The 22,810-nt window shown below is 43.8% G+C and overlaps 1 protein-coding gene across 1 annotated transcript in view; it reads right to left on the bottom strand.

The window, feature by feature from the left end:
• BPIFC (BPI fold containing family C) overlaps positions 1–5,410 on the bottom strand; it is a 49,611-nt gene extending 44,201 nt beyond the window's left edge. The window contains exon 1 of the mRNA XM_084617234.1: positions 5,372–5,410. Coding sequence (XP_084473360.1) covers positions 5,372–5,407 — 36 coding nt within the window. The 5' untranslated portion in view covers positions 5,408–5,410. The remainder of the gene's footprint in view (positions 1–5,371) is intronic.
• Positions 5,411–22,810: the final 17,400 nt, after the last annotated feature.

The raw sequence follows: 22,810 nt of genomic DNA on the forward strand, positions 1-22,810 counted from the left end.
GTGCTCACATGTTATGGTGATGGAGCCCTGTGATGGTTTAAAAATCTCACACTGGAGAGCAAGGGGTTAAGGAACAAACTCTGGGCCCAGGCAGTTGCACCCAGGCACACCTGCACAAGCCAGGCAGGGCTTTAAAAGGGGAAGCAGAGCAGCAGCTCAGAGGCAGGCAGTGGAAGGGAGTAGACAACTGCTCTGAAGGAAAAGTACTGCTCAGGAGTTCACTGCCTAGGGCAGTGGTGGGCAACCTGCAGCCCCTCAGGGTAATCTGCTGGCAGGCCGCCAGACAGTTTGTTTACATTTGCATGGCCTCCCACAGCCCCCAGTAGCCACGGTTCACCATTCCCAGCCAATGGGAGCCGTGGAAAGGTGTTGGGTGGTAATGGCCACACAAAGAGTTGGGTGTAGCTGTCCACCACTGGGCCCTCGACTAGAGCCTGGGGGAGAGGGTGTGCCTGGGCTCCCCTACTCACTCCTAGAAGACAATACAACAACATGAGCCTTCACCACCTGCGAGAGGCCAGCAGGAAAAGACTGTCTGTTCAAGGGCCCAGCCCTGTGCTGAAAGAGAGGACTGGAAATCCTTGCGACAGGGGCGCTGAAGGACAAGACTGTGCTTCAACAGGGAGATCATAGAATATCAGGGTTGGAAGGGACCTCAGGAGGTCAGCTAGTCCAACCCCCTGCTCAAAGCAGGACCAATCCCCAATTTTTGCCCAAGATCCCTAAATGGCCCCCTCAAGGATTGAACTCACAACCCTGGGTTTAGCAGGCCAATGCTCAAACCACTGAGCTATCCCTCCCCTATCCTGTCATCTCCCTGTGTGACCACTAGGCAGCACTGTTGGCAGTTGTGCACCTTCTACAGGCCCCTATAAGCACCTACGTAGATTCAACTTGGAGAAATGTAAGCAAATGTATCTGGGAGATAAAAATTCAAAACACTGACCTTCCATCAGTGTGACTGACCTTCCATGAGAGTGAAACACCTCGAAAACAACAGTGCTGACAGAAGTGACAATCAAACACTGGAAAAGACATGCAATATGGTAGTAAAAAAGGCCAGTATAATTCTGGGCTAGATACAGAGAGACTTCACATTATTTAGCAAGTAGGTAATCGATACGGCTCTGAGGTGACTGCACCTGTAATATTGTTTTCTGGGCAACTCATTGCTAGAAAGAGCAACAAAAATGAGCATGGTACAAAAATACATCAGGAGTACTCCACTGTCCCAAAATGCCACCAAGAAGAGCCATGAGAGGATTCTGTCCCGCCCTCTAATCAAACTCCAAGGATCCCCTTTTCATCACAAAGAACCCTGAAGATTTCAGCCCTCGCAGCAAGAAGAGTTTCCAATTTTAAGCACTTTGATGGGCCCCACTTCACATTCAACAGAACAGATGAATTCAACAGGAAGCAGAATAAGAAGTTTATACTAGTCCTCTAGACTAGCGGTTCTCAAATTTTAGCAACCTGAGGACCCCCATTTTGATTTAAAATTTTTCACATCCTCCAAGCCCTCTGCTCAGCTCCAGGCCCCGCCCCCACTCCCACTCCACCCCTATCTCCACGGCCCCACCCCCTCTTCCCGCCCCATCACTGCCCCGCCTCTTTCTGCCCTCCCCTGAGCGCACCCCTGTATGCAGAAGGCGCTGGGAGGGAGTGGGGGGACTTGAGGGAGGAGGAGGAGTTTCTCAGCAGGGCCCGCAGACTCCCTGGAGTACTCTAGTGAACCCCCAAGGGTCCACAGACCCCAGTTTGAGAAACACTGCTCTAGACAATGAGTAACAATGACTCAATAGCTGCATTTTTACTTTTGTGACATACATTCTTCCTTCTTCCCCCAGATCAGAGCAGCAGCAGGAAGGCTTCACTCCTCTCCAGTCCTGAATTCTAAGGTTGAAAAGAAAAGGTATTTTGGTTCAACATTCAGACTGGTGGTGTTGGCTGTAAACTTCCTGGCCCACCAAATGATCGCTCCTTACTTAGTGTCTGGAAATCAGCAGATAACCGTGAGGAGAGAACATCAGTCACAAATATCACTTTAAATTACAGATTGTACAATGCAGCTTTTCCCCTATATGGGGGATAGGGACCGGGAGGCCAGATTCTGTACTGTCTCTCTCAAAGGGTACAGCCTTGGAGCAAGGGTGGCTTTATGTCACCTTTGTGCCTCCTGGATTCTAGGCTGCTTTAGGGGCTGGACTAGGCTCTGGCATAAATTAAAACAGCCCTGTGCTGCTCTATATTTTAGGGCAGCCTCACCTAAAGCTGCCTTTGGGCTGCTCCACAGCTCAGAGTGTTCAGGCGACTCTTCCTCCTGCCTCTGGCTGAGACTGCCCATAAATTATGGTGAACTAGGGGGATGATATAGAGCTTGGTATATCAGCCTTGTGCTACTCCTGCATTGGGGGAATTCTTTTTACCCTCTTATTGCCACTAAAGCATCATAAAGTTGTCGCAATGGGAGGGGGTTGGGGGGGAATTCTGGCCCAGGGTTTGTACTATATAAAATCCTCTATAATGGAGACTAAATTTCAGCTACCTCTAGAATTACACAACCAAGGTGCAGATGTGGATATTCACAGACCTATGTACACTGGAACTAAAGCTGGCAAAGCTTGGTAGGGCAGGAACATTCTAATATAATGGGGTAGAGCTGGCAGAAGAGTTCCTACACCACCCCCGCTACTGCCTGTCAGTTCTGAAGGTGTAAATTGGGGAAATGGGTAGGGGGGGCGGGGCTTCCCTGTGCCGCAGCAGCTTTACTAACCCCTTTTACGACTCTTGGCAGTCAACACAAGTTAGAGCAGCCTTCAGGCAGCACTAGTTTACTTCAGGGGACTGGCACTTAGGGATTAAAGGTAGCTTTAAAAAGATGCCTTTGTGCTCCCTACTTGTAGGTTGTGCTGTGCTCGCTGCCGTGGACCACAACGTATGGAGAGCATAATACACCTGTAATGAAGAGAGATGACTGGAGCAATCTGACTGGCTATTTAATTCTCTCTTAATTATTTCTACTTAATTGTTAATTTTCTTAGGCAGCCCTGTACATAAAAATTAAGGGCTAGATTCTGCAGCTGTTACACACCTTGCAAATAGTCCCAGGGATGTCAACATGAGACCTCAACAAGGGGCGGTAGCAGAATCTGGCCCTAAGTTATTGCAGCGTGAAAATGAAAAACGATAGCTGTTGAAACCGAAGGTATTTTGGGTAGGTTAATGGCCAGCTGGCACAAATATCCCCAGCAGATCATTAATCTTCAGAAGAGGCCCCATGTCATCTTTATTACTACTACTACTATATAGCAAACAAAACCTACATTTAGTGGCAGTTAAAGTAGTGGCAGGACACATTCCTTCCACCCAAACCTTTTTTTAAAAAATGGAAATAAGTCAAGGGGAAAGACTTGTGCATGCCTTTCCACAATCCCGTATTGTCTATAGTGCTGTTGATAACCTACTCCAAAACTCCAAAAGACTTATTTCCATCAACAGATACCAACAAGTGATATGTACCCCAACTTCAAACTTGCACTCTAACACAAAACCTTAAGAGTGACCTCATAACGTTTTTATATCAGCAAATCAGCACACCTACGCATTTAGAAAGTTATTCTACCAGAACACAGCTCAGGTCACTGGTTATTCATGGGCCAGTTATTTATATTCAGAAGAAGGCCAAATGCTGCTCTGAGTTATATACATGATGCAACTGCACTAGCTTCCTGGTTTTGCATGAGTTTAACAAGCCTAGAATTTAACTTGATGGGTCAAATTAATATCGGTGTACGAGTGTGTTTTTCCATTGACTTCCATGGGATTGCACTCACGTCCCCGGTCCCCCCCCGGATTTGGATTTGGTCCACTAAATACATTTAGCCACTTGATGGCAGCAAATTTGCTCACTTGTATTTCTTTTCCTCAAAGAAAAATAAGTTTGTTCCTAAAGGGAAGTTTTGTTGGTATGAAATTTCTCATCTTATACACAAGCACTCTTTACTGTTGAATAAATTAAAGCTCCAGCACCCTGCCAACAAATTTTCCAACAGAAACCAATTATCCAGCCTTGAAAGAGGACTAGCTGTTTAATAAGAGAGACAGATTCTCATCTGGTTAACTTTAAGAACAGGTCTAGGGAGGGTAATATGGGTCAGGTTAGGTAGAGGGAATCCCCTCTTCAGTTTAGCTTAAAAAAAAAAGGGGGCAAATTTAAATACATATGTACATAATAATAAATACTTGTATTGCATCTTTTATCTGAGGAACTCAAGATGCTGTACAAGCATTACTCATTCAATCACCACAACTGGAAGGCAGGAAAAAGCCCGGGGAAAAAACAGTATATAATCACGTAATTAAAGACTGTGTCACAGTGCGTATGCAGGAGGGGGCTGAATGAAGGTTGCACAGGCACTTTCATTCTAGCATTTCCTAACTTTTGAGTGCTTGACTTTGAAACCTTAATGTTCTTTTAAAGTAATCATTCTGGATGTAATTATCTAATTATTTAAAAAAAACAATTTGAAAAGAGAAATTCTATCATGTGGAACCACAGTAGGTTCCAACATGGGTCATCGGCAGGGTTCAGACCTTTAGGTCCATAGCACTGACCTCTACCACTTGAGCTATTTAGAGTAAATGGAAGGATTTAGACTGTTATCCTCTCAGGACCAGGCACTAGAGAGGGATGAGCTACAATTTGCCAGCGGTTGCACAGTTATCTGCTGACAATGGAGGAAAGCTGGAGATCAGGACTTCTGGGTAGAATTCCAGGTGCTGAAGGGAAGTGAATCTAGTGGTTGACCCTTCTGCTCTGTCCACCCGTCAGAGCTCCCTCTCTCCCCCTACTGCTCCTGGCTGCCCTACCCCAGCTCCTGTCCCAGACCCACTCTGCTCCTCTCCGGCCCTTGCACCTTCTTGCTCCTACCCTACTCTCCCTCTCATCTATCCATGTCCCCCCTCCTCCCTTCCTATCTTCCCCTCATCCACCCACCCACCCAATCCTGGCTCCTACACCCTTCTGTCTCTGATCTTATCTGCCATCTCTGTTCCTATCCACCCCTTCGATCCCATTAGTCAGGCCTCCTTCCCCTCCCTTTTCAACCCCAACCCTTAGCTCCTGCATTCCCTTTTCCCTTAGTCATGCCCCCACACTTCTGCATTCCCTTCAGGATGTTCCTCCTCCTCCTGCTCCAGACTGTCCAGATGTCAGCAGTGGGAGCAGTGAGAGCACAGAAGAGAGCTGATGTGAAATGGTGATCTAGCAACATAAAGCCCCATATCACATTACCAATCCCTGGAGCCATGCAATCCCTGGGGCATTTAGTTAGAGAAAAAGGCCATTATAGGAACTGGCCATTACCCTTACCATTGGCTGCTGGGATTGCTTCATTCTGTAAAACATGAGACAGGAAATTCTCCAGAAGTGAGACCTGCCCTGGGGGAGAAAATGAATGTAGTGACCGCTTCCTGATATCCATGAAACTCCTCCATGCTAGGCCTGGGATGGAGTTTTTAGGCTAGGAGTCTTGTTCAGCTGATCAGACCATATGTGGGCAGAGAAAACGGCAAGTGAAGATTTTGAGGCAAGACACAAAGCTCTAGGATAATGATCTGTTTTCACACAGTTACAATAGCGTAAATGCAAAATTATTTACTTGGAATATTTTGCCTGTTACTTCACTGTAGGGCTGGAGAGATTTTAATTATCCTCTATTCCGCTACCCAGAACCAATCAATTGTCATTTAAAGGTGGCAGGCCTTCTCCATGGTATGCTGCTGCATCGCTGTTTCAAGGCTTTTGTGAGTAGCATCCTTTACTCCTTCCCCCTAGCTTAATGATTAGCCATCTGTGCCAGTCCCAGCACCACCTGTCTCTTATCCTGCAGTTAATATTCTAACCTGCAACTGGTGCTTCTTTTTCTCCTCTGGGTTTCGAATGCTAGCATTATGTTACATAGTAACGATTTTATAACATTTTGTGATCTGTGAGGAAAGATTAGACTGGAAAACATCTTTTTTTTCTAGGAGTGGTTACTGAAAAGAAGAGGAACAGTAAAGAATACACAGTTTTAAAGCAGAAAAGATATTGGCAGAGAGAGTCCCCAAAAGGAGAGAAAGAGAGAAAAGAGCCAGCCAGGGGTAAAGTCTAATGAGCTAAAAACTAATGTGGGGAATTTCAGCTTCCTGTATTCTGGATTGATCCTGTCCCTGAGATTCTTGGTTCTTGTTTCCTGGACACTGAAACCATCAACTTACCTCAAAAAAGCCAAAGTTGGAGGGGGCCAGGGAGAAGTGGAATCTGAAGGGAAAGAAGTGAGAGCAGAGGACTCATTATAAAGGATGGAGGCACATTACTAAAACAATGTGCAGTCATCCTTTCGGTACTTCAGGCCACACGATATGCCCGCAAAGACAAACTTTTATGGCAACGTGTCCTATGTCGTACATGCACAGGAGTGGTTTTCTTAGGGCGTTGCCCAAAAGAGTGGCTCAGGTATAGGTGCCAACTTCCTGGGTGCTCCAGGGCTGGAGCACCCATGGAAAAAAATTAACAGGTGCTTAGCACCCGCTGGCAGCAAGCTCCCCCTCCCACCAGTGGCCCCGCTGATCAACTCCTCCCCCTCCCTCCCAGCGCTCCTGCCCCCCACAATCAGCTGTTTCGCAGTGTGCAGGAGGCGCTGGGAGAGAGGGGGATGAGCGGGGACAGGGTACGCTCGAGGGAGGGGATGGACCTGGGTGGGAAGAGGCAGGGCGGGGGTGGGGACTTGGGAGAAGGGGTGGGGACAGGGCCTGGGGCGAGGCGGGGGCAGGACCCGGAGCAGAGTGGGGGGTTGCGGCTATGGGCTCAAGAGAAGTTCATCCAAGAATGCGAGTGCACTTTTTCCTCTAAATTTCATTGTGTAAGTCTCTCTGATTCATACGCTTCATTAAAGAACCCTTGACTCTCAACAGCTCTGTATCCAGATTCATACAGGAGAAAGCCAATTCTAGAATCCTTGAGATCTTACTCAAATATATTTGTTTTATATCGAGTATTTTAATGCCTACAAGAGCTGGGAAGAAAAATTCCATTCTCGTATTACTGTTGCTCGTGATGGCTGATCCACAAATTCTTCAGGATTCAATTCAATTTGGATAAGCTCCCAATCGAACCCAAACATTTTACTTCCCAGTATAGCCAATAGGTTCTCAGGGCATGGTACCCTCGGTGCCGGATAAAAACGTGCTGAAGTGCTCACAGCTGCCCAGGACACTCTCACTGTAAGACTTAGGGTATGTCTATACTGCAATTAGATACCCACGGCTGGTCCATGCCAGCTGACTTGGGCTTGGAATGTGGGGCTGTTGAATTACAACGTAGACTTCTGGGTTCAAGCTAAAGCCTGGGCTCTAGGTACCTCCCACCTCACAGAGTCTGCAAGTCTACACTGCAATTAAACAGCCTCGAAGCCTGAGCCAGTTGGCACGGGCCAGTCAAGGGTGTCTAATTGCAGTGTGGACATACCCTTAGTGCCCCACAACTCTATTTATGAGCTTCTTCCTCGTGAATGTCTACAATGCAAAGACATCCATGGCAGCGAGTCTCAGAGCCCAGGCAATTGACTTGGGATTGCAGGGCTCAGGCTGCGGCGCTAAACTGAGCAGTGAAGACGTTCCCACTCGGGCTGGAGCCCGGGCTTTGAGACCCTTCCCCCTCACCAGGTTATTAGCTCCGCAGCCCGAGCTCCACAATCACAAGTCAAAAAGAAAAGGAGTACTTGTGGCACCTTAGAGACTAACAAATTTATTTGAGCATACGCTGTCATGAGCTACAGCTCACTTCATCGGATGCATACAGTGGAAAATACAGTGGGGAGATTTTATATACACAGATTTCAGAGTAACAGCCATGTTAGTCTGTATTTGCAAAAAGAAAAGGAGTACTTGTGGCACCTTAGAGACTAACCAATTTATTTGAGCATGAGCTTTCGTGAGCTACAGCTCACTACATCCGATGAAGTGAGCTGTAGCTCATGAAAGCTCATGCTCAAATAAATTGGTTAGTCTCTAAGGTGCCACAAGTACTCCTTTTCTTTTTGTATATACATAGAGAACATGAAACAATGAGTGTTACCATACAGGCTGTAACAAGAGTGATCAGGAAAGGTGAGCTATTACCAGCAGGAGGCGGGGCGGGACGGGACTTGACAGTCTCTACATAAAAGAATAAATGGACACAAATCAGACGTCAAGAATTATAACGTTCAAAAACCAGTCAGAGAACACTTCAATCTCTTTGGTCACTCGATTACAGACCTAAAAGTGGCAATTCTTCAACAAAAAAGCTTCAAAAACAGACTCCAAAGAGAGACTGCTGAACTGGAATTAATTTGCAAACTGGATACAATTAACTTAGGCTTGAATAAAGACTGGTAGTGGATGTGTCATTACACAAAGTAAAACTATTTTCCCTTGTTTATTTCCCCCCTACTGTTCCTCACATGTTCTTGTCAACGACTGGAAATGGTCCACCTTGATTATCACTACAAAAGGTCCTTACCCCTACCCCTCCCACCCCACTCTCCTGCTGGTAATAGCTCACCTTTCCTGATCACTCTTGTTACAGCCTGTATGGTAACACCCATTGTTTCACGTTCTCTGTGTATATAAAATCTCCCCACTGTATTTTCCACTGTATGCATCCGATGAAGTGAGCTGTAGCTCACGAAAGCTTATGCTCAAATAAATTTGTTAGTCTCTAAGGTGCCACAAGTCCTCTTTTTCTTTTTGTGGATACAGACTAACACGGCTGCTACTCTGAATCCAAAGTCAGTTGACTTGGCCTCTGGAGATTTCACGCTGCAGGTTTTTCTTTGCAGTGTAGACATACCTGGAGTGGCTGTGGACATCTAACTCTCCCTTCCTGTAACAATAATACTGGACAGTCCTCTTGTGATCTGTTGTAATAATTAAGATGGAACAAATGGGCCAAAAGGTATTAACATGACTAACTGTTCAACATCAAACAGTTTTAAACAAGGTTCAGGGTTTGGTATATAAAGACCCCAACCTGCTTCGGGAAAAACGGTTAAAGCATTTGAAATGCAAATTATTCAGGAAGGCTTTCATTTTAACAACATCCCTTGCTCCTTTTCCCTCTACCTGCAGAAAGCTTTTACAAGGAAACTCCACCAATCTGAGTCTTTTACTGAAGGAAAGAGAAGAAGTTAGTTGAGAAGAGCTGAAGCTGTTATTGCTGTTAAAGTCTGATCCCATTTCCTAAAAGGAAACAGAAAAAAGGGAGAGAAAAGAACAGAAAAGATAAATAAAATGCAGCTTATGTCCATAGGTGCTGACTCTGTGAATGCTCCCACTGAAAAAAATTAGTGGGTGCTTAGCACCCAGGGGCAACCAAGCTTCCCCCTTCCCCCAGTGCCTCCCGCCTGCCAGTGGCCCCACTGATCAGCTCCTCCCCCTCCCTCCCAGTGCCTTCCAACTGCTGCAGTCTGCTGTTCCACAGCATGCAGGAGGCACCGGGAGAGAGGGGGAGGAGTGGGGATGGGGCATGTTTGCGGGTGGGGGCAGGCAGAGGCAGGGCGGGGGCGGAGCAAGAAGAGGTGGGGCAGTGGTGGGGGCTTGGGAGAAGGGGTGGAGTGGGGGTGAGGCTGGGAAGAGGTGGGGTGGGGGCTAGGAGGAAGGGGCAGAGTAGGGGCGGGCCTGGGATGTGGGGGACGAGCACCCCCCGGGGTAGAGAGGAAGTTGGCACCTATGCTTATGTCTGATGTTGACTCTCACTTGCAACCTCACTGCTGGAAAAGAAAAAAAAAACAGACACAGCACATGGTTTCATCAGCTACTCTGAGACCTGGCAGACTCGTATCAGTGTCAGGCTGTTTAGGGCATTGGTTTTAATTGCCTCTTTAGCCACAGGCTTACAGTAGTGTTGCAAAATATACAATCTTGGCTCACTAACCCAGACTCTTACAAAACCAAAGGCAGAAGGAGAGAGACAGGAAGAGAAGAAATAAGGTGGGGAAGGAAAAGTATAGGGGTGGGGAGGACAAAGTCTCATATCCTAGATGGTGTTCAGAACATAAGTACAGCTGGTAGAGGTGGTGATGTCGTCTGGTTCCCTCTCTCTAACCCACTCTGGTCTGGTCTGGTCAAGACATCTATTAGGATTAGGGTGAAGAAGGTCCAACGGTGTTACGGTGGATCCCTGGGTCCCAGAAGACAGTGGTAGCCATGATGGTGAAGCTCTCTCCTTTCTGTTCTCTTGTCTTTCAGTCAGCCATTGTCATGGTTCTCGGAGTGACCTCTATGTTCTTCTCCCATTTAGTGACTGATCCGTCTCCTCACACTGGCTTCCCATCCCATCTTTGCTGGTCTCTAAGGACTTATTCCAGCTCTAAGCACAGAAAGTATGTCTATTGCGGGGCTTAGCATGCCAGAATGCAGCAGTAGGTTAAACACACACTTTTTTTTTCTTGACTCATGCCCTTTCTCCACTATTTGATCAGAGCAATAGAGCGCATGCAGAGATAGCTTTCCATGGCTCTTTCTGCCCCATCCCCCACACACACTCAGGTGAAGGAGCATGTGGATCAGATTTGTGACGTCTATCCCTTTGTACCTTCCACAGTACCTAAACTGGCCTGAGAAATTCAGATTCTGTAAAATGGGGAAACAGAGTTAATGTCATGCCATGGATCACATTTACAACAGGTAGAAAAGTGTAATGGATATCTCTGAATTTGAAAATTACTCTGCAAAATTATCTGTAAAAACTCCTTCTCTGACCACCTACACACCTGAAACATTTGTAATTATATCACCAGTAAGTTCTACTCTCCTCTTTTGAGATGGTGATGTTGACAGCCCCTGCTGTGTAGCAAATTAATAAGGCAGACTTGAAGAAATACTCAGAGACTCCAAGGTAGAGCATGCTGTTACTTTTGTTTGGAAGAGTGAATGGGGCTGGCACAAAGTGGGGGTCAATATGATTTCCAACAGGATAGACTGTGCCATGTAAAACACTATTGGGATTTATTTTGATTTATAAAATCAGTGCCTGTCAGAACCTCTGGACATGTTAACTATGGTTGCCAATAAAATATCGTCCTCCTCTTCCCCAAACCAAGAGAGAAACTCAAACTACTAAGGAAAAACCTGAGCAAGCAAATAGGCTGACAGCATACCTTGAAAGTCACCAAAGTCAAGTTCTTCCAGAGCAGAAGACCCTTCATAGAGAACACTCTGCTTCCATCCTCCTAGAGTTCAAACCTGGGAACTGTTACTAGTGTTTCATTTCTATCCCTTGGACTGAAGGCAATCCTCTGGTCCACAGTCACTGCAAAGACTACGTGGGTGAATCAATTGCCAGATGCACAAGGAGAGGAGGGCCAGATTTTCAGTTGTAACCCATGAGAACTGGGCACAATTTAGGAGGGGGGCCACCAAGGAGCCCCATGTACCCTCAAATGTTGGTCCCAGTTCTGTGCTTGCCTGGCATAGAATACAGCAATCTCAGGATGCTCTAAACTATGTTGGCTGCCAACAGCCCTCAGGAACTGTTCTGGCAGTTGGGATTTGCCAGGATGCCCTAGCCTCATCCTCTTTACCAAAGGAGTTGAGGAGCAGCAATGGAGTAGCTGCTACAGAGGCCCTATATTATCGAGGGACCCCTACAAGGGGAGAATCCTTCCTTGGTGTGATCAATTGGTAGCCAGGACCTGAACCATATGGCGTTTTATAGCTCAAAGTCAACAGCTTGAATTGCACTCACAGAACAATGGTAGCCAATGCTGACTATGCAGCACTGATGATGTACAAAGAAACAGTAATACAGAAAAAGCCTGATATCTCAGGATTAACTATAGCACTAAATATAAAGAAACTCTGGAGGGTCTAGACTCTGAAGTAATCTACAATAATATACTAATTAGGTATTTACAAAAAGAGTTTAAAAAAAAATAAAATGATCATGAAACATTATTTAGCATATTAAAACAAACAAACCATGTTTTCCCAAACTATATATATATATATATATATTATATTATACTTTATGACGCATGAAAACAAAATCTTACTATTTATCATAGCCTCGGTAGTTGGATGCATTTCCCATCACATTTCCCTTAGCTGAAGGGATGTCACATGGTGATAAGTCTTAGTAGTGCACTTTTGACTTGGCTTTCTCTCTTTCAAGGGCCCCTCCCTCTCGTTTCATTCCAGGAACCTGGTATTTCCATCAAGGAGTTTGATGTGCCCAACTGAAACAATGACTGGGCCCCAGAAGGCTACCTCCCTCTTTTGCCAGGGCTGGTCAGCTACTTTCTGATTTTAACCTTTTATTTTCTCTTTCTTTGCCTCTAACTTCTTCAGCCTCTTTTACTGTTTTTTTTTGTTATGGATAATTGACCAACAGTCAATTTACTGAATGATCACATCTGGTTTCTGAAACTGAATTGGTGACCAAAATACCCAAATGAAACATTGCTTTGAAATGGCTTGCCTGACTAAAGGCAAAACAAAAGCAACAATGCCAATTAAAAAGCACGATTCCAGACAACTAGCATTAAAGGCAATTAATTACCTTTAAGTCCAAATCAACGTATGATCTGAAGAATGCTGGAGAGTTAACTAGGGAGTAGTCCATTTGGGCAAAGGCATCAATCTGGATTAGAACTGTAAGGGTGGTGGACAAAATAAAACATCCATTATCAAAAAAGTGTAACACTGCCAGTTATGTTTAATTAAAAGCAAAGGATAGTTCTCAGAGAAGATTTCAGAGTAACAGCCGTGTTAGTCTGTATTCGCAAAAAGAAAAGGAGTACTTGTGGCACCTTAGAGACTAACCAATTTATTTGAGCATGAGCTTTCGTGAGCTACAGCTCACTTCATCAGATGCATGCCGTGGAAACTGCAGCAGACTTTATATATACACAGAGAATATGAAAAAATACCTCCTCCCACCCCATTGTCCAGCTGGTAATAGCTTATCTAAAGTGATCATCAGGTGGGCCATTTCCAGCACAAATCCAGGTTTTCTCACCCTCCACCCCCACACACAAATTTACTCTCCTGCTGGTGATAGCCCATCCAAAGTGACAACTCTTTACACAATGTGCATGATAATAAAGTTGGGCCATTTCCTGCACAAATCCAGGTTCTCTCACCCCCTCACCCCCCTCCCAAAAACCACACACACAAACTCACTATCCTGCTGGTAATAGCTCATCCAAAGTGACCATTCTCCCTACAATGTGCATAATTAAGGTGGGCCATTTCCAGCACAAATCCAGGTTTTCTCACATCCCCCCCACCCCCATACACACACACAAACTCACTCTCCTGCTGGTAATAGCTCATCCAAACTGACCACTCTCCAAGTTTAAATCCAAGTTAAACCAGAACATCTGGGGGGGGTAGGAAAAAACAAGAGGAAATAGGCTACCTTGCATAATGACTTAGCCACTCCCAGTCTCTATTTAAGCCTAAATTAATAGTATCCAATTTGCAAATGAATTCCAATTCAGCAGTTTCTCGCTGGAGTCTGGATTTGAAGTTTTTTTGTTTTAAGATAGCGACCTTCATGTCTGTGATTGCGTGACCAGAGAGATTGAAGTGTTCTCCGACTGGTTTATGAATGTTATAATTCTTGACATCTGATTTGTGTCCATTTATTCTTTTACGTAGAGACTGTCCAGTTTGACCAATGTACATGGCAGAGGGGCATTGCTGGCACATGATGGCATATATCACATTGGTGGATGTGCAGGTATACGAGCCTCTGATAGTGTGGCTGATGTTATTAGGCCCTGTGATGGTGTCCCCTGAATAGATATGTGGGCACAATTGGCAACGGGCTTTGTTGCAAGGATAAGTTCCTGGGTTAGTAGTTCTGTTGTGTGGTATGTGGTTGTTGGTGAGTATTTGCTTCAGGTTGCGGGGCTGTCTGTAGGCAAGGACTGGCCTGTCTCCCAAGATTTGTGAGAGTGTTGGGTCATCCTTTAGGATAGGTTGTAGATCCTTAATAATGCGTTGGAGGGGTTTTAGTTGGGGGCTGAAGGTGACGGCTAGTGGCGTTCTGTTATTTTCTTTGTTAGGCCTGTCCTGTAGTAGGTAACTTCTGGGAACTCTTCTGGCTCTATCAATCTGTTTCTTTACTTCTGCAGGTGGGTATTGTAGTTGTAAGAAAGCTTGATAGAGATCTTGTAGGTGTTTGTCTCTGTCTGAGGGGTTGGAGCAAATGCGGTTGTATCGCAGAGCTTGCCTGTAGACGATGGATCGTGTGGTGTGGTCAGGGTGAAAGCTGGAGGCATGCAGGTAGGAATAGCGGTCAGTAGGTTTCCGGTATAGGGTGGTGTTTATGTGACCATTGTTTATTAGCACTGTAGTGTCCAGGAAGTGGATCTCTTGTGTGGACTGTACCAGGCTGAGGTTGGTGGTGGGATGGAAATTGTTGAAATCATGGTGGAATTCCTCAAGGGCTTCTTTTCCATGGGTCCAGATGATGAAGATGTCATCAATATAGCGCAAGTAGAGTAGGGGCTTTAGGGGACGAGAGCTGAGGAAGCGTTGTTCTAAATCAGCCATAAAAATGTTGGCATACTGTGGGGCCATGCGGGTACCCATAGCAGTGCCGCTGATCTGAAGGTATACATTGTCCCCAAATGTGAAATAGTTATGGGTAAGGACAAAGTCACAAAGTTCAGCCACCAGGTTAGCCGTGACATTATCGGGGATAGTGTTCCTGACGGCTTGCAGTCCATCTTTGTGTGGAATGTTGGTGTAGAGGGCTTCTACATCCATAGTGGCCAGGATGGTGTTATCAGGAAGATCACCGATGGATTGAAGTTTCCTTAGGAAGTCAGTCGTGTCTCGAAGGTAGCTGGGAGTGCTGGACAGTCTCTACGTAAAAGAATAAATGGACACAGATCAGATGTCAAGAATTATAACATTCATAAACCAGTCGGAGAACACTTCAATCTCTCTGGTCACGCAATCACAGACATGAAGGTCGCTATCTTAAAACAAAAAAACTTCAAATCCAGACTCCAGCGAGAAACTGCTGAATTGGAATTCATTTGCAAATTGGATACTATTAATTTAGGCTTAAATAGAGACTGGGAGTGGCTAAGTCATTATGCAAGGTAGCCTATTTCCTCTTGTTTTTTCCTACCCCCCCCCCCCGATGTTCTGGTTTAACTTGGATTTAAACTTGGAGAGTGGTCAGTTTGGATGAGCTATTACCAGCAGGAGAGTGAGTTTGTGTGTGTGTATGGGGTTGGGGGGGATGTGAGAAAACCTGGATTTGTGCTGGAAATGGCCCACCTTAATTATGCACATTGTAGGGAGAATGGTCACTTTGGATGAGCTATTACCAGCAGGATAGTGAGTTTGTGTGTGTGGTTTTTGGGAGGGGGGTGAGGGGGTGAGAGAACCTGGATTTGTGCAGGAAATGGCCCAACTTTATTATCATGCACATTGTGTAAAGAGTTGTCACTTTGGATGGGCTATCACCAGCAGGAGAGTGAATTTGTGTGTGGGGGGGTGGAGGGTGAGAAAACCTGGATTTGTGCTGGAAATGGCCCACCTGATGATCACTTTAGATAAGCTATTACCAGCTGGACAATGGGGTGGGAGGAGGTATTTTTTCATATTCTCTGTGTATATATAAAGTCTGCTGCAGTTTCCACAGCATGCATCTGATGAAGTGAGCTGTAGCTCACGAAAGCTCATGCTCAAATAAATTGGTTAGTCTCTAAGGTGCCACAAGTACTCCTTTTCTTTTCTCAGAGAAGAAAAATTCAAAGATGTTCAAAGGAAGTAGGGAGAAAAAAATCAGAACAGAAGTTTGTAGTTAAGAACCCAAGATGCTTCTTTTGCAAACTCCATTATTCAATACTGATTCAGACCTAATGCTCCACTTGTCCCACCAGCCCTTAGTTGACCACTTTCCCCACAATCCTGTTATTATGGGACACTAAAATTTGATCTAAAATAAAGAAAATTACTGTTTCAAAACATCAGAACTAAGGATAGGGACTGTCTCTGGCATGTGGGTTGGTACAGCACCTAGCACAATGGGGCTCTAATCCATGCTTGAGGACTCTAAATGCTCCTTCAATATTACCAGTGCTGCTACTTCATATTTTAAAAAGACAACATTAGCATTTATGAAGCTGTCAATCAGTGCTGAAGACATGGGGATGTTATTCACAATTGCAGATAGCATATTATCAGACAATGTGAGTTTGGGGATATTTTCCCCCTAAATTATGAAAAGTGGTTTAGATCTATCTTCAGTATATTAGACAGTTAACTACTGGACTCAGGATCTGTTCTCTTCCATGTCTGCCACAATTCCCATGGACATTGTGTGTTCATAGACAGAGCATAGATTCCGATATGTGGTGACTACACCTGGGGGTGCATTTTAGGGATTAATCCTTCAGGATGCTGGGCACATCCCAAAAGATATGGTCTTTGACTCCCAGAGATCTTAATGATAGTTGTGAGTGCTCAGCACCTTGCCAATTCAGGCCTTTACAGATGAAGAAGTTGCTCTATTGGGTTGGTTTTCAGTGAGCGTTTCAGTTTTGCATTTTGCAGTTCCAGTAAGTAGATGAGTGAGGGACATATTTTCAGAAGGGCTAAGATAAAGAGATGGATCCTGCTCAGTGCAAGTGTGTGGTGTGGGTCATACAAGCACAAGCTAAAGAGCGATGAGCAGAATGGGGAGCATGGGAGAACCCGATTCTGCAGTAATGAGACCACTGCTGTGTGGCCACCAAGTTATTCTTGCCTAGTACACACAGCATAGCCAAAGAAGGGAGCATATAGCTAAATGCCTTGTCTGCATGCTAAGAATTGTACTTAGCCTGTGTTTGCTTAGATATGCCTACTTTCTATCCAAACATTGCTTCTTTTACCCTGCTTTCTTGTAAGTAAGAAAGCAGGCCAATGAGGGGCTTGAGATCTACCACCTCTCTGCATGGAGGACTATGACTCATGCTTAACCTAACTTGTGCCCATATGTACTCTTCATTCATAACTGCGATGGAGAGCAATAATCTTGTGGTCCCTGCTTCATGCTGAACAAGGATTTGCAGGACAGGACGTCCACTTTCCAGGCTGCAAGTGCCAATGTTGCGAACATAATTTTGTTATCTTTCTCTTGGACCAGGCTGCAGACTGGTCCACTTGTGGAACCACTACACTCACATTTGATTATAAATTAATAAGTTAAGCTTCCTTTCTCCTACATCAGTTACTGATGACTGAGCCAGTCCACGTGGCTGTTGGTCTGGCTACGTATACATGTGCCTTTGTGGGAAAGATGCAGATGTGCCAGAAGAATGAAGTGAGCTGTAGCTCACGAAAGCTCATGCTCAAATAAATTGGTTAGTCTCTAAGGTGCCACAAGTACTCCTTTTCTTTTTAGATGAAATATGAACATTCTAATTCGGAGGTTGTGGGGGGAATGGATTAGTCCTTGAATCCCTCAGATATTTTTTCACCGCTCACACTCCCACAACTGACATTTGTCTGTGTTGGGGTAATTTTTGAACACATTCAATTAAACAGCATCGCGGGCAGCATCCGACGAAAAGGCTACAAACTGAATAGCACAAAAATAGAAATGGAAAGAAAAGAAGTGTTGGAGACTCACCCTTAAGGGTTCTAAGCTCTGCATCCATCGTCTGGATTTTATGTTTGATGTTCAGGCACAACTGTATGAGAACATGCAGAGGACACTAACATACTGGCTAGTGTGTATCTGAACCCTTCCCTCTCTTTCTGAGTCATGCCGGCTCCAGCAGTTGTGATTCTCTCCCTAACGTCAGGCTCCCAAACAGCATAATGTAAAGTTCAATACTGCCGAAAAATCACAGAGTACTTTTCCTGTACTACTAGTTGTAGAGAACTTTCTTTCTGGAATGTCTGAGTCTATGTTCTTTCCTTCAGGCTCCATGTATGCAGTTTAGGAGTCAACTGTGAAGTCTCTAGGTACTTAGATTGTAAGCTCTTTTGGACAGGGACCGTCTTTTTGTTCTTTGTTTGTACAGCACACAGCACAAAGGGGTCCTGATCTGTGACTAGGTCTCGTAGGCGCTACAATAATATAAATAATAGATGGTCACAGATTTGTGACAATGCCATTTGTTCAAAAAATAACTGAGTATGACATACAAACCATATTGGTAAGTGTCATTACAACTGTCACGGGTACTGAACTTTTACATCATGTCAAAGAAGAGCCATGGGAGCTAGTGCCAGGCAAGAAAAGTGATACAGGGTTAATCAGACTAAAGTTATATTTTGTCAGGTTACTCCTCAACCAAGTTCAAGGCTGTGGCCTCGGGGGTAATGCAATTTCTGGTATTCTTTACACCCCTCCTCTGAAACGATCTTTAAAGACTTACATTTCTTTCTAAGATGGTACTGATGGGTTTCTCCAGGTAAGCAGTAAAGAGATTATACAACCAGCTTGAGAAATAGGAAAAGAACAGAAAGGACTTTACCATTGTTTCAGTTATTAGAACAATTATTAATTGTTATATATTATTTATATATTATATATTAATTATATATTTATTTCAATATATGCATGGCTAAATTAGAGCTACATGAAATCTAATATCTAGGCTTGAGGCTACCCTAATAACCTGTAGTAGGATAGTATCCCAGTGTATAATGGACTTGCATGAAATCTGAAAACTGCAAGGCCACCTTTTGAATGAAGATAATTTCAATGCTGTATAGGCTAAAACGATGCAGAAGTGAAAAACACTATCATGGAGTAAGATGACTGGGCAGTTGATTATTTCTGCTCATGAATCTCAGACATATTACAGTACTAGTCTTACCTAAGGGTGAGAATTAGTAGTCTATTTGGAAAGTAAGGAATCCTGATGTTGAAATAGCTGTAGGGATTGCTCACTCATCGACATTCTCTCTCTCACTGTCTAAAAAAAAAAGCTCCAACATATACCAAACCATTGAAACTGTGACCACTAATTTCTGTTTGCTTTGGACTTATCAATTTTTAAATTCCTAGGTGTGAACTTCATTCAAACATTGTTTGTTCCATGAAAAAATAAGCTGATTGATCTTGTCAGATGTTGTGGGTTATATTTTCAAAGGAGCCCCAACTTGGACTCCAACTGTGTGCATGCAACTTTGCATGAACAAATCATTTGCACACTAACACACACAAAATCAAAGGAGTTACATTCACAAAACCCATATTCATATAGTTTGTTTGCCTAATTCAGGGTTTGTGCATATGTACACAAAAGATAGAAAAGGAGTACTTGTGGCACCTTAGAGACTACTCCTTTTCTTTTTGCGAATACAGACTAACACGGCTGTTACTCTGAAACAAAAGAGAGAGTTTACAAACGATAGTAGGAACAAACCAGACATGTTGCATACCCTGAAAAGAAGATTGTGTTTTCAAACATTTCTCTGAAAAATCTAATTCCAAACTCTGCTGCCTAGGTTAAGAACTTATGTCCTGCATTTGGACTCCTAAAACAAGCATTTGGGTGCCTAATTTTGACAAGAGGACCTTGCACCATTGACTCTGCTAACTTTTCACTAGAATGAGTGACTGTAGAAAATCTCTTGCACATACTTAGTTCCTCCATTCAAGTTGAGTTTAATACCACTAATGCTTATCTGGCAGCTGTGAAGCAACATTGACAGGCAGCTTGTGTTATCCCGTGAGATTCTGAAGATTACTGTGATAAACATTTCTGAAATGGACACTGTAGCTCCTCCAAAGTCTGTGCTGCACAGATAATAACAAAGTCAGTTGAAAGATCTACTTTTAGGGAACACCCAAGAAACTACTGATTTGCCAAGTTCAAAGAAAGAAAAGGAGGACTTGTGGCACCTTAGAGACTAACCAATTTATTAGAGCATAAGCTTTCGTGAGCTACAGCTCACTTCCTCAGATGGAAGCTCATCTGAGGAAGTGAGCTGTAGCTCACGAAAGCTTATGCTCTAATAAATTGGTTAGTCTCTAAGGTGCCACAAGTCCTCCTTTTCTTTTTGCGAATACAGACTAACACGGCTGTTACTCTGAAACAAGTTCAAAGAGACTCTGATTCTTTCATCAAGATGAAGAAAACTCCCTCTCCCCCCATTATGTAATGATTAAAGTAGATTATAGTGGTGGCTTCTGTAAAGAAGCTGATTTCACACACTTGTTGCCTGGGCATGAGTTTTAGAATTATGCTGGGATTTAGCAAGGTTACTAAATGCCACAATTTCACAATGACTTTCTGATCCATTTTCTAGTTAATTCCAATTACAAACCTTTCACAACTCTCAGATCTGTGATAACACTGCCACAAGAGCTATAGGACTGCAATTGAAGGAAACATTTTAAGTACTTGAGAGAAGATAATTATCTATCCTACTGAATTCAGTAAATTCTTCTTTATAGCCAAGGGGCAGATAGGAGAAGAGGGGACGGAGAAAGTCTGGGGGAATGGGGCATAGGGTTCTATAACCACTGGAGTACATTCCCCTTCAGAATCTTGAAATGAACCGAGGAGGAATGAGTCCCTGTTTTCTTCTGCTGTCAGGAAATAGCTGTGGAACTCACTGGCAAAGTGTGGGTCTCATCCACGTTTAGTGCCTGGTGGATAGCAAGGATAATAGCCTACTTACTGCACCAGTTAGAGTTAGAGATCTGTGCTGTGGATCTAAAGGTCCAGACGCTGCTGATGACCTAAGCTGGGGTCAATATGGTTCCATAGGATAAACAAAAACAATAGAAATTCCATTTTATTTTAAAGTTAGAAAATTACAACAAATCTACATTAAAACACAGATGCAAAAATAATACGGAAAAAATAATATTCAGTCATGTACTTAAAGACAGTATCAGCATATGCACAACAGGGTCGAATTAAGGTTGCACAGGAAGGGACTGTCTCAACTTGGTGTAAACTGATAAAAAACATATGACCTCCTTATGCATCAAAAGAGTTCAAGTAGTAACTACACTGTATATTTTCCATTTTAATTCTCTTTCCAAAAGACTGTTTCTGGGGTACACAGTATTATACTTACAATAGCCAGGTTTCTATTCACTGGTTTGCACTGATGCTCTGTGAAGCATGTCCAACTGATAGTTTAATCCCAGTCCCAGGTACGAAGGATACAGAAGTACCTGGGAACTCAATGGTGTTAATTCTGAGTGTGTGAAAACAGAAATAGAGATATTAATTTGCATTCCAAACTGAATCTTTCTGAATCCTATTAAAGTAAAAAAAGCCATGAGTTATGATTTAAAACACTTGGTGTAACATTCTGTGGTAGAACGATCCAAACATCTGAGGGAAAGGAACCCTCACATGAGGATATATGCAAAGAGAAAAGAAGGACTTGTAGCACCTTAGAGACTAACAAATTTATCTGAGCATAAGCTTTCATGAGCTACAGTTCAGTTCCCCTGAGGGAATGGGTCCTCTTGACTCAAAGCTGAGCTATGCTCTTACGCAAAAAGAAATTGTCAGATGCAAGGTTGAACCCTACCCATGAAGAAGGGACACCTCTGCAACATTAGGCTGAACCAACCCCTGAGAAAAGGGGTACCAGAGCTGTGGCAGAGCCCTATCCCTCAGGGGAAAAAAACTGCTTGAAGCTGATCACCCCCTTTGGAAAAAGTGACCCACTATAAAACTGAAACTTGGGGGCAGAGGAAGGGGGAATAGAACCCTCTCTTTGCTGAAACTGAATGTCACACATAGGTCTAAATTCAGCATGTCTGAGTGGCAGTATTGGCTGAAGGGTGAGCATTGCAGGTCATCTCATCTCCCCCTCCCCTGCTTCAATAAAGGATTCTTATGAGGTTATAAAAAGAAAAGGAGTACTTGTGGCACCCTAGAGACTAACAAATTTATTAGAGCATAAGCTTTCATTAGCTCACTTCATCGGATGCATGCTATGAACATTACAGAGAATCTTAATTGAAGTCTTCCCTGCCAAAATAAATGCTCAGTGAATTCAAGGGATTTGCCTTCTTGCAAGCATGTGTGGAATTCAGCTAAACTCTCAAAGTGTTACCATGAATCTTGTGTTATTTGTTGGGTTTCTTATAGTTACTCATTATCTCCTGATTTCTGGCAGAAACTTTTGCCCTTATTCTACATGGCTGCCATTTCCCATTACTTTCAATGGGACTGAAACCACAAGCTACCCTGGGTCAAGATGGCTACACCTTTCCTACAGCATTCAGGTGGCAGTGAACCTGCCCCTAATAAAGATGAATGCCACACTTTATGCTGTCCAGCGGTATTAAAGTCAGGTTGTCTCAAGGAAGATGGCCACCCATATGATATGTGGTTAGGAAAGTGGGCTGAAGAGTGGGAGTGAAAAGGGACTGATGGGGCAAGGAGGAGATTACGGAGAACAGGAGGGAGACACAGAGGAAAGTGGGTGTAGAAGATATGCTGATGGCAGTACAATTTCTTGAAGAAATTTAGCCCCCTTTTCCTATTTCTGAAGTACATTCAAAGAGATGGTGATTTCAGTACATTGTTTGAAATTATTTAATATTTGATATGGACATATTTCAGTCCATGGATTGTCTGCAAACTGCTTGCTGCAAGTATTGTTTCAAGCATTTAATAGTCACAATTGAAAACATTAATTGTTTTAACAGCATGTATATAGCATGGCATATTTCTATTCCCTGACTGGATAAACATATGATTGAGATTTCTGGTGTGAATCCTTGCAAATATGAATTTAAAATTTGTTTTCTATGACTAATTTCTGCCTGGCCTTGCACTGATGC

Source organism: Lepidochelys olivacea (assembly GCF_965140295.1).
Source record: "Lepidochelys olivacea isolate rLepOli2 genome assembly, chromosome: 1".
NCBI lineage: Eukaryota > Metazoa > Chordata > Testudines > Cheloniidae > Lepidochelys > Lepidochelys olivacea.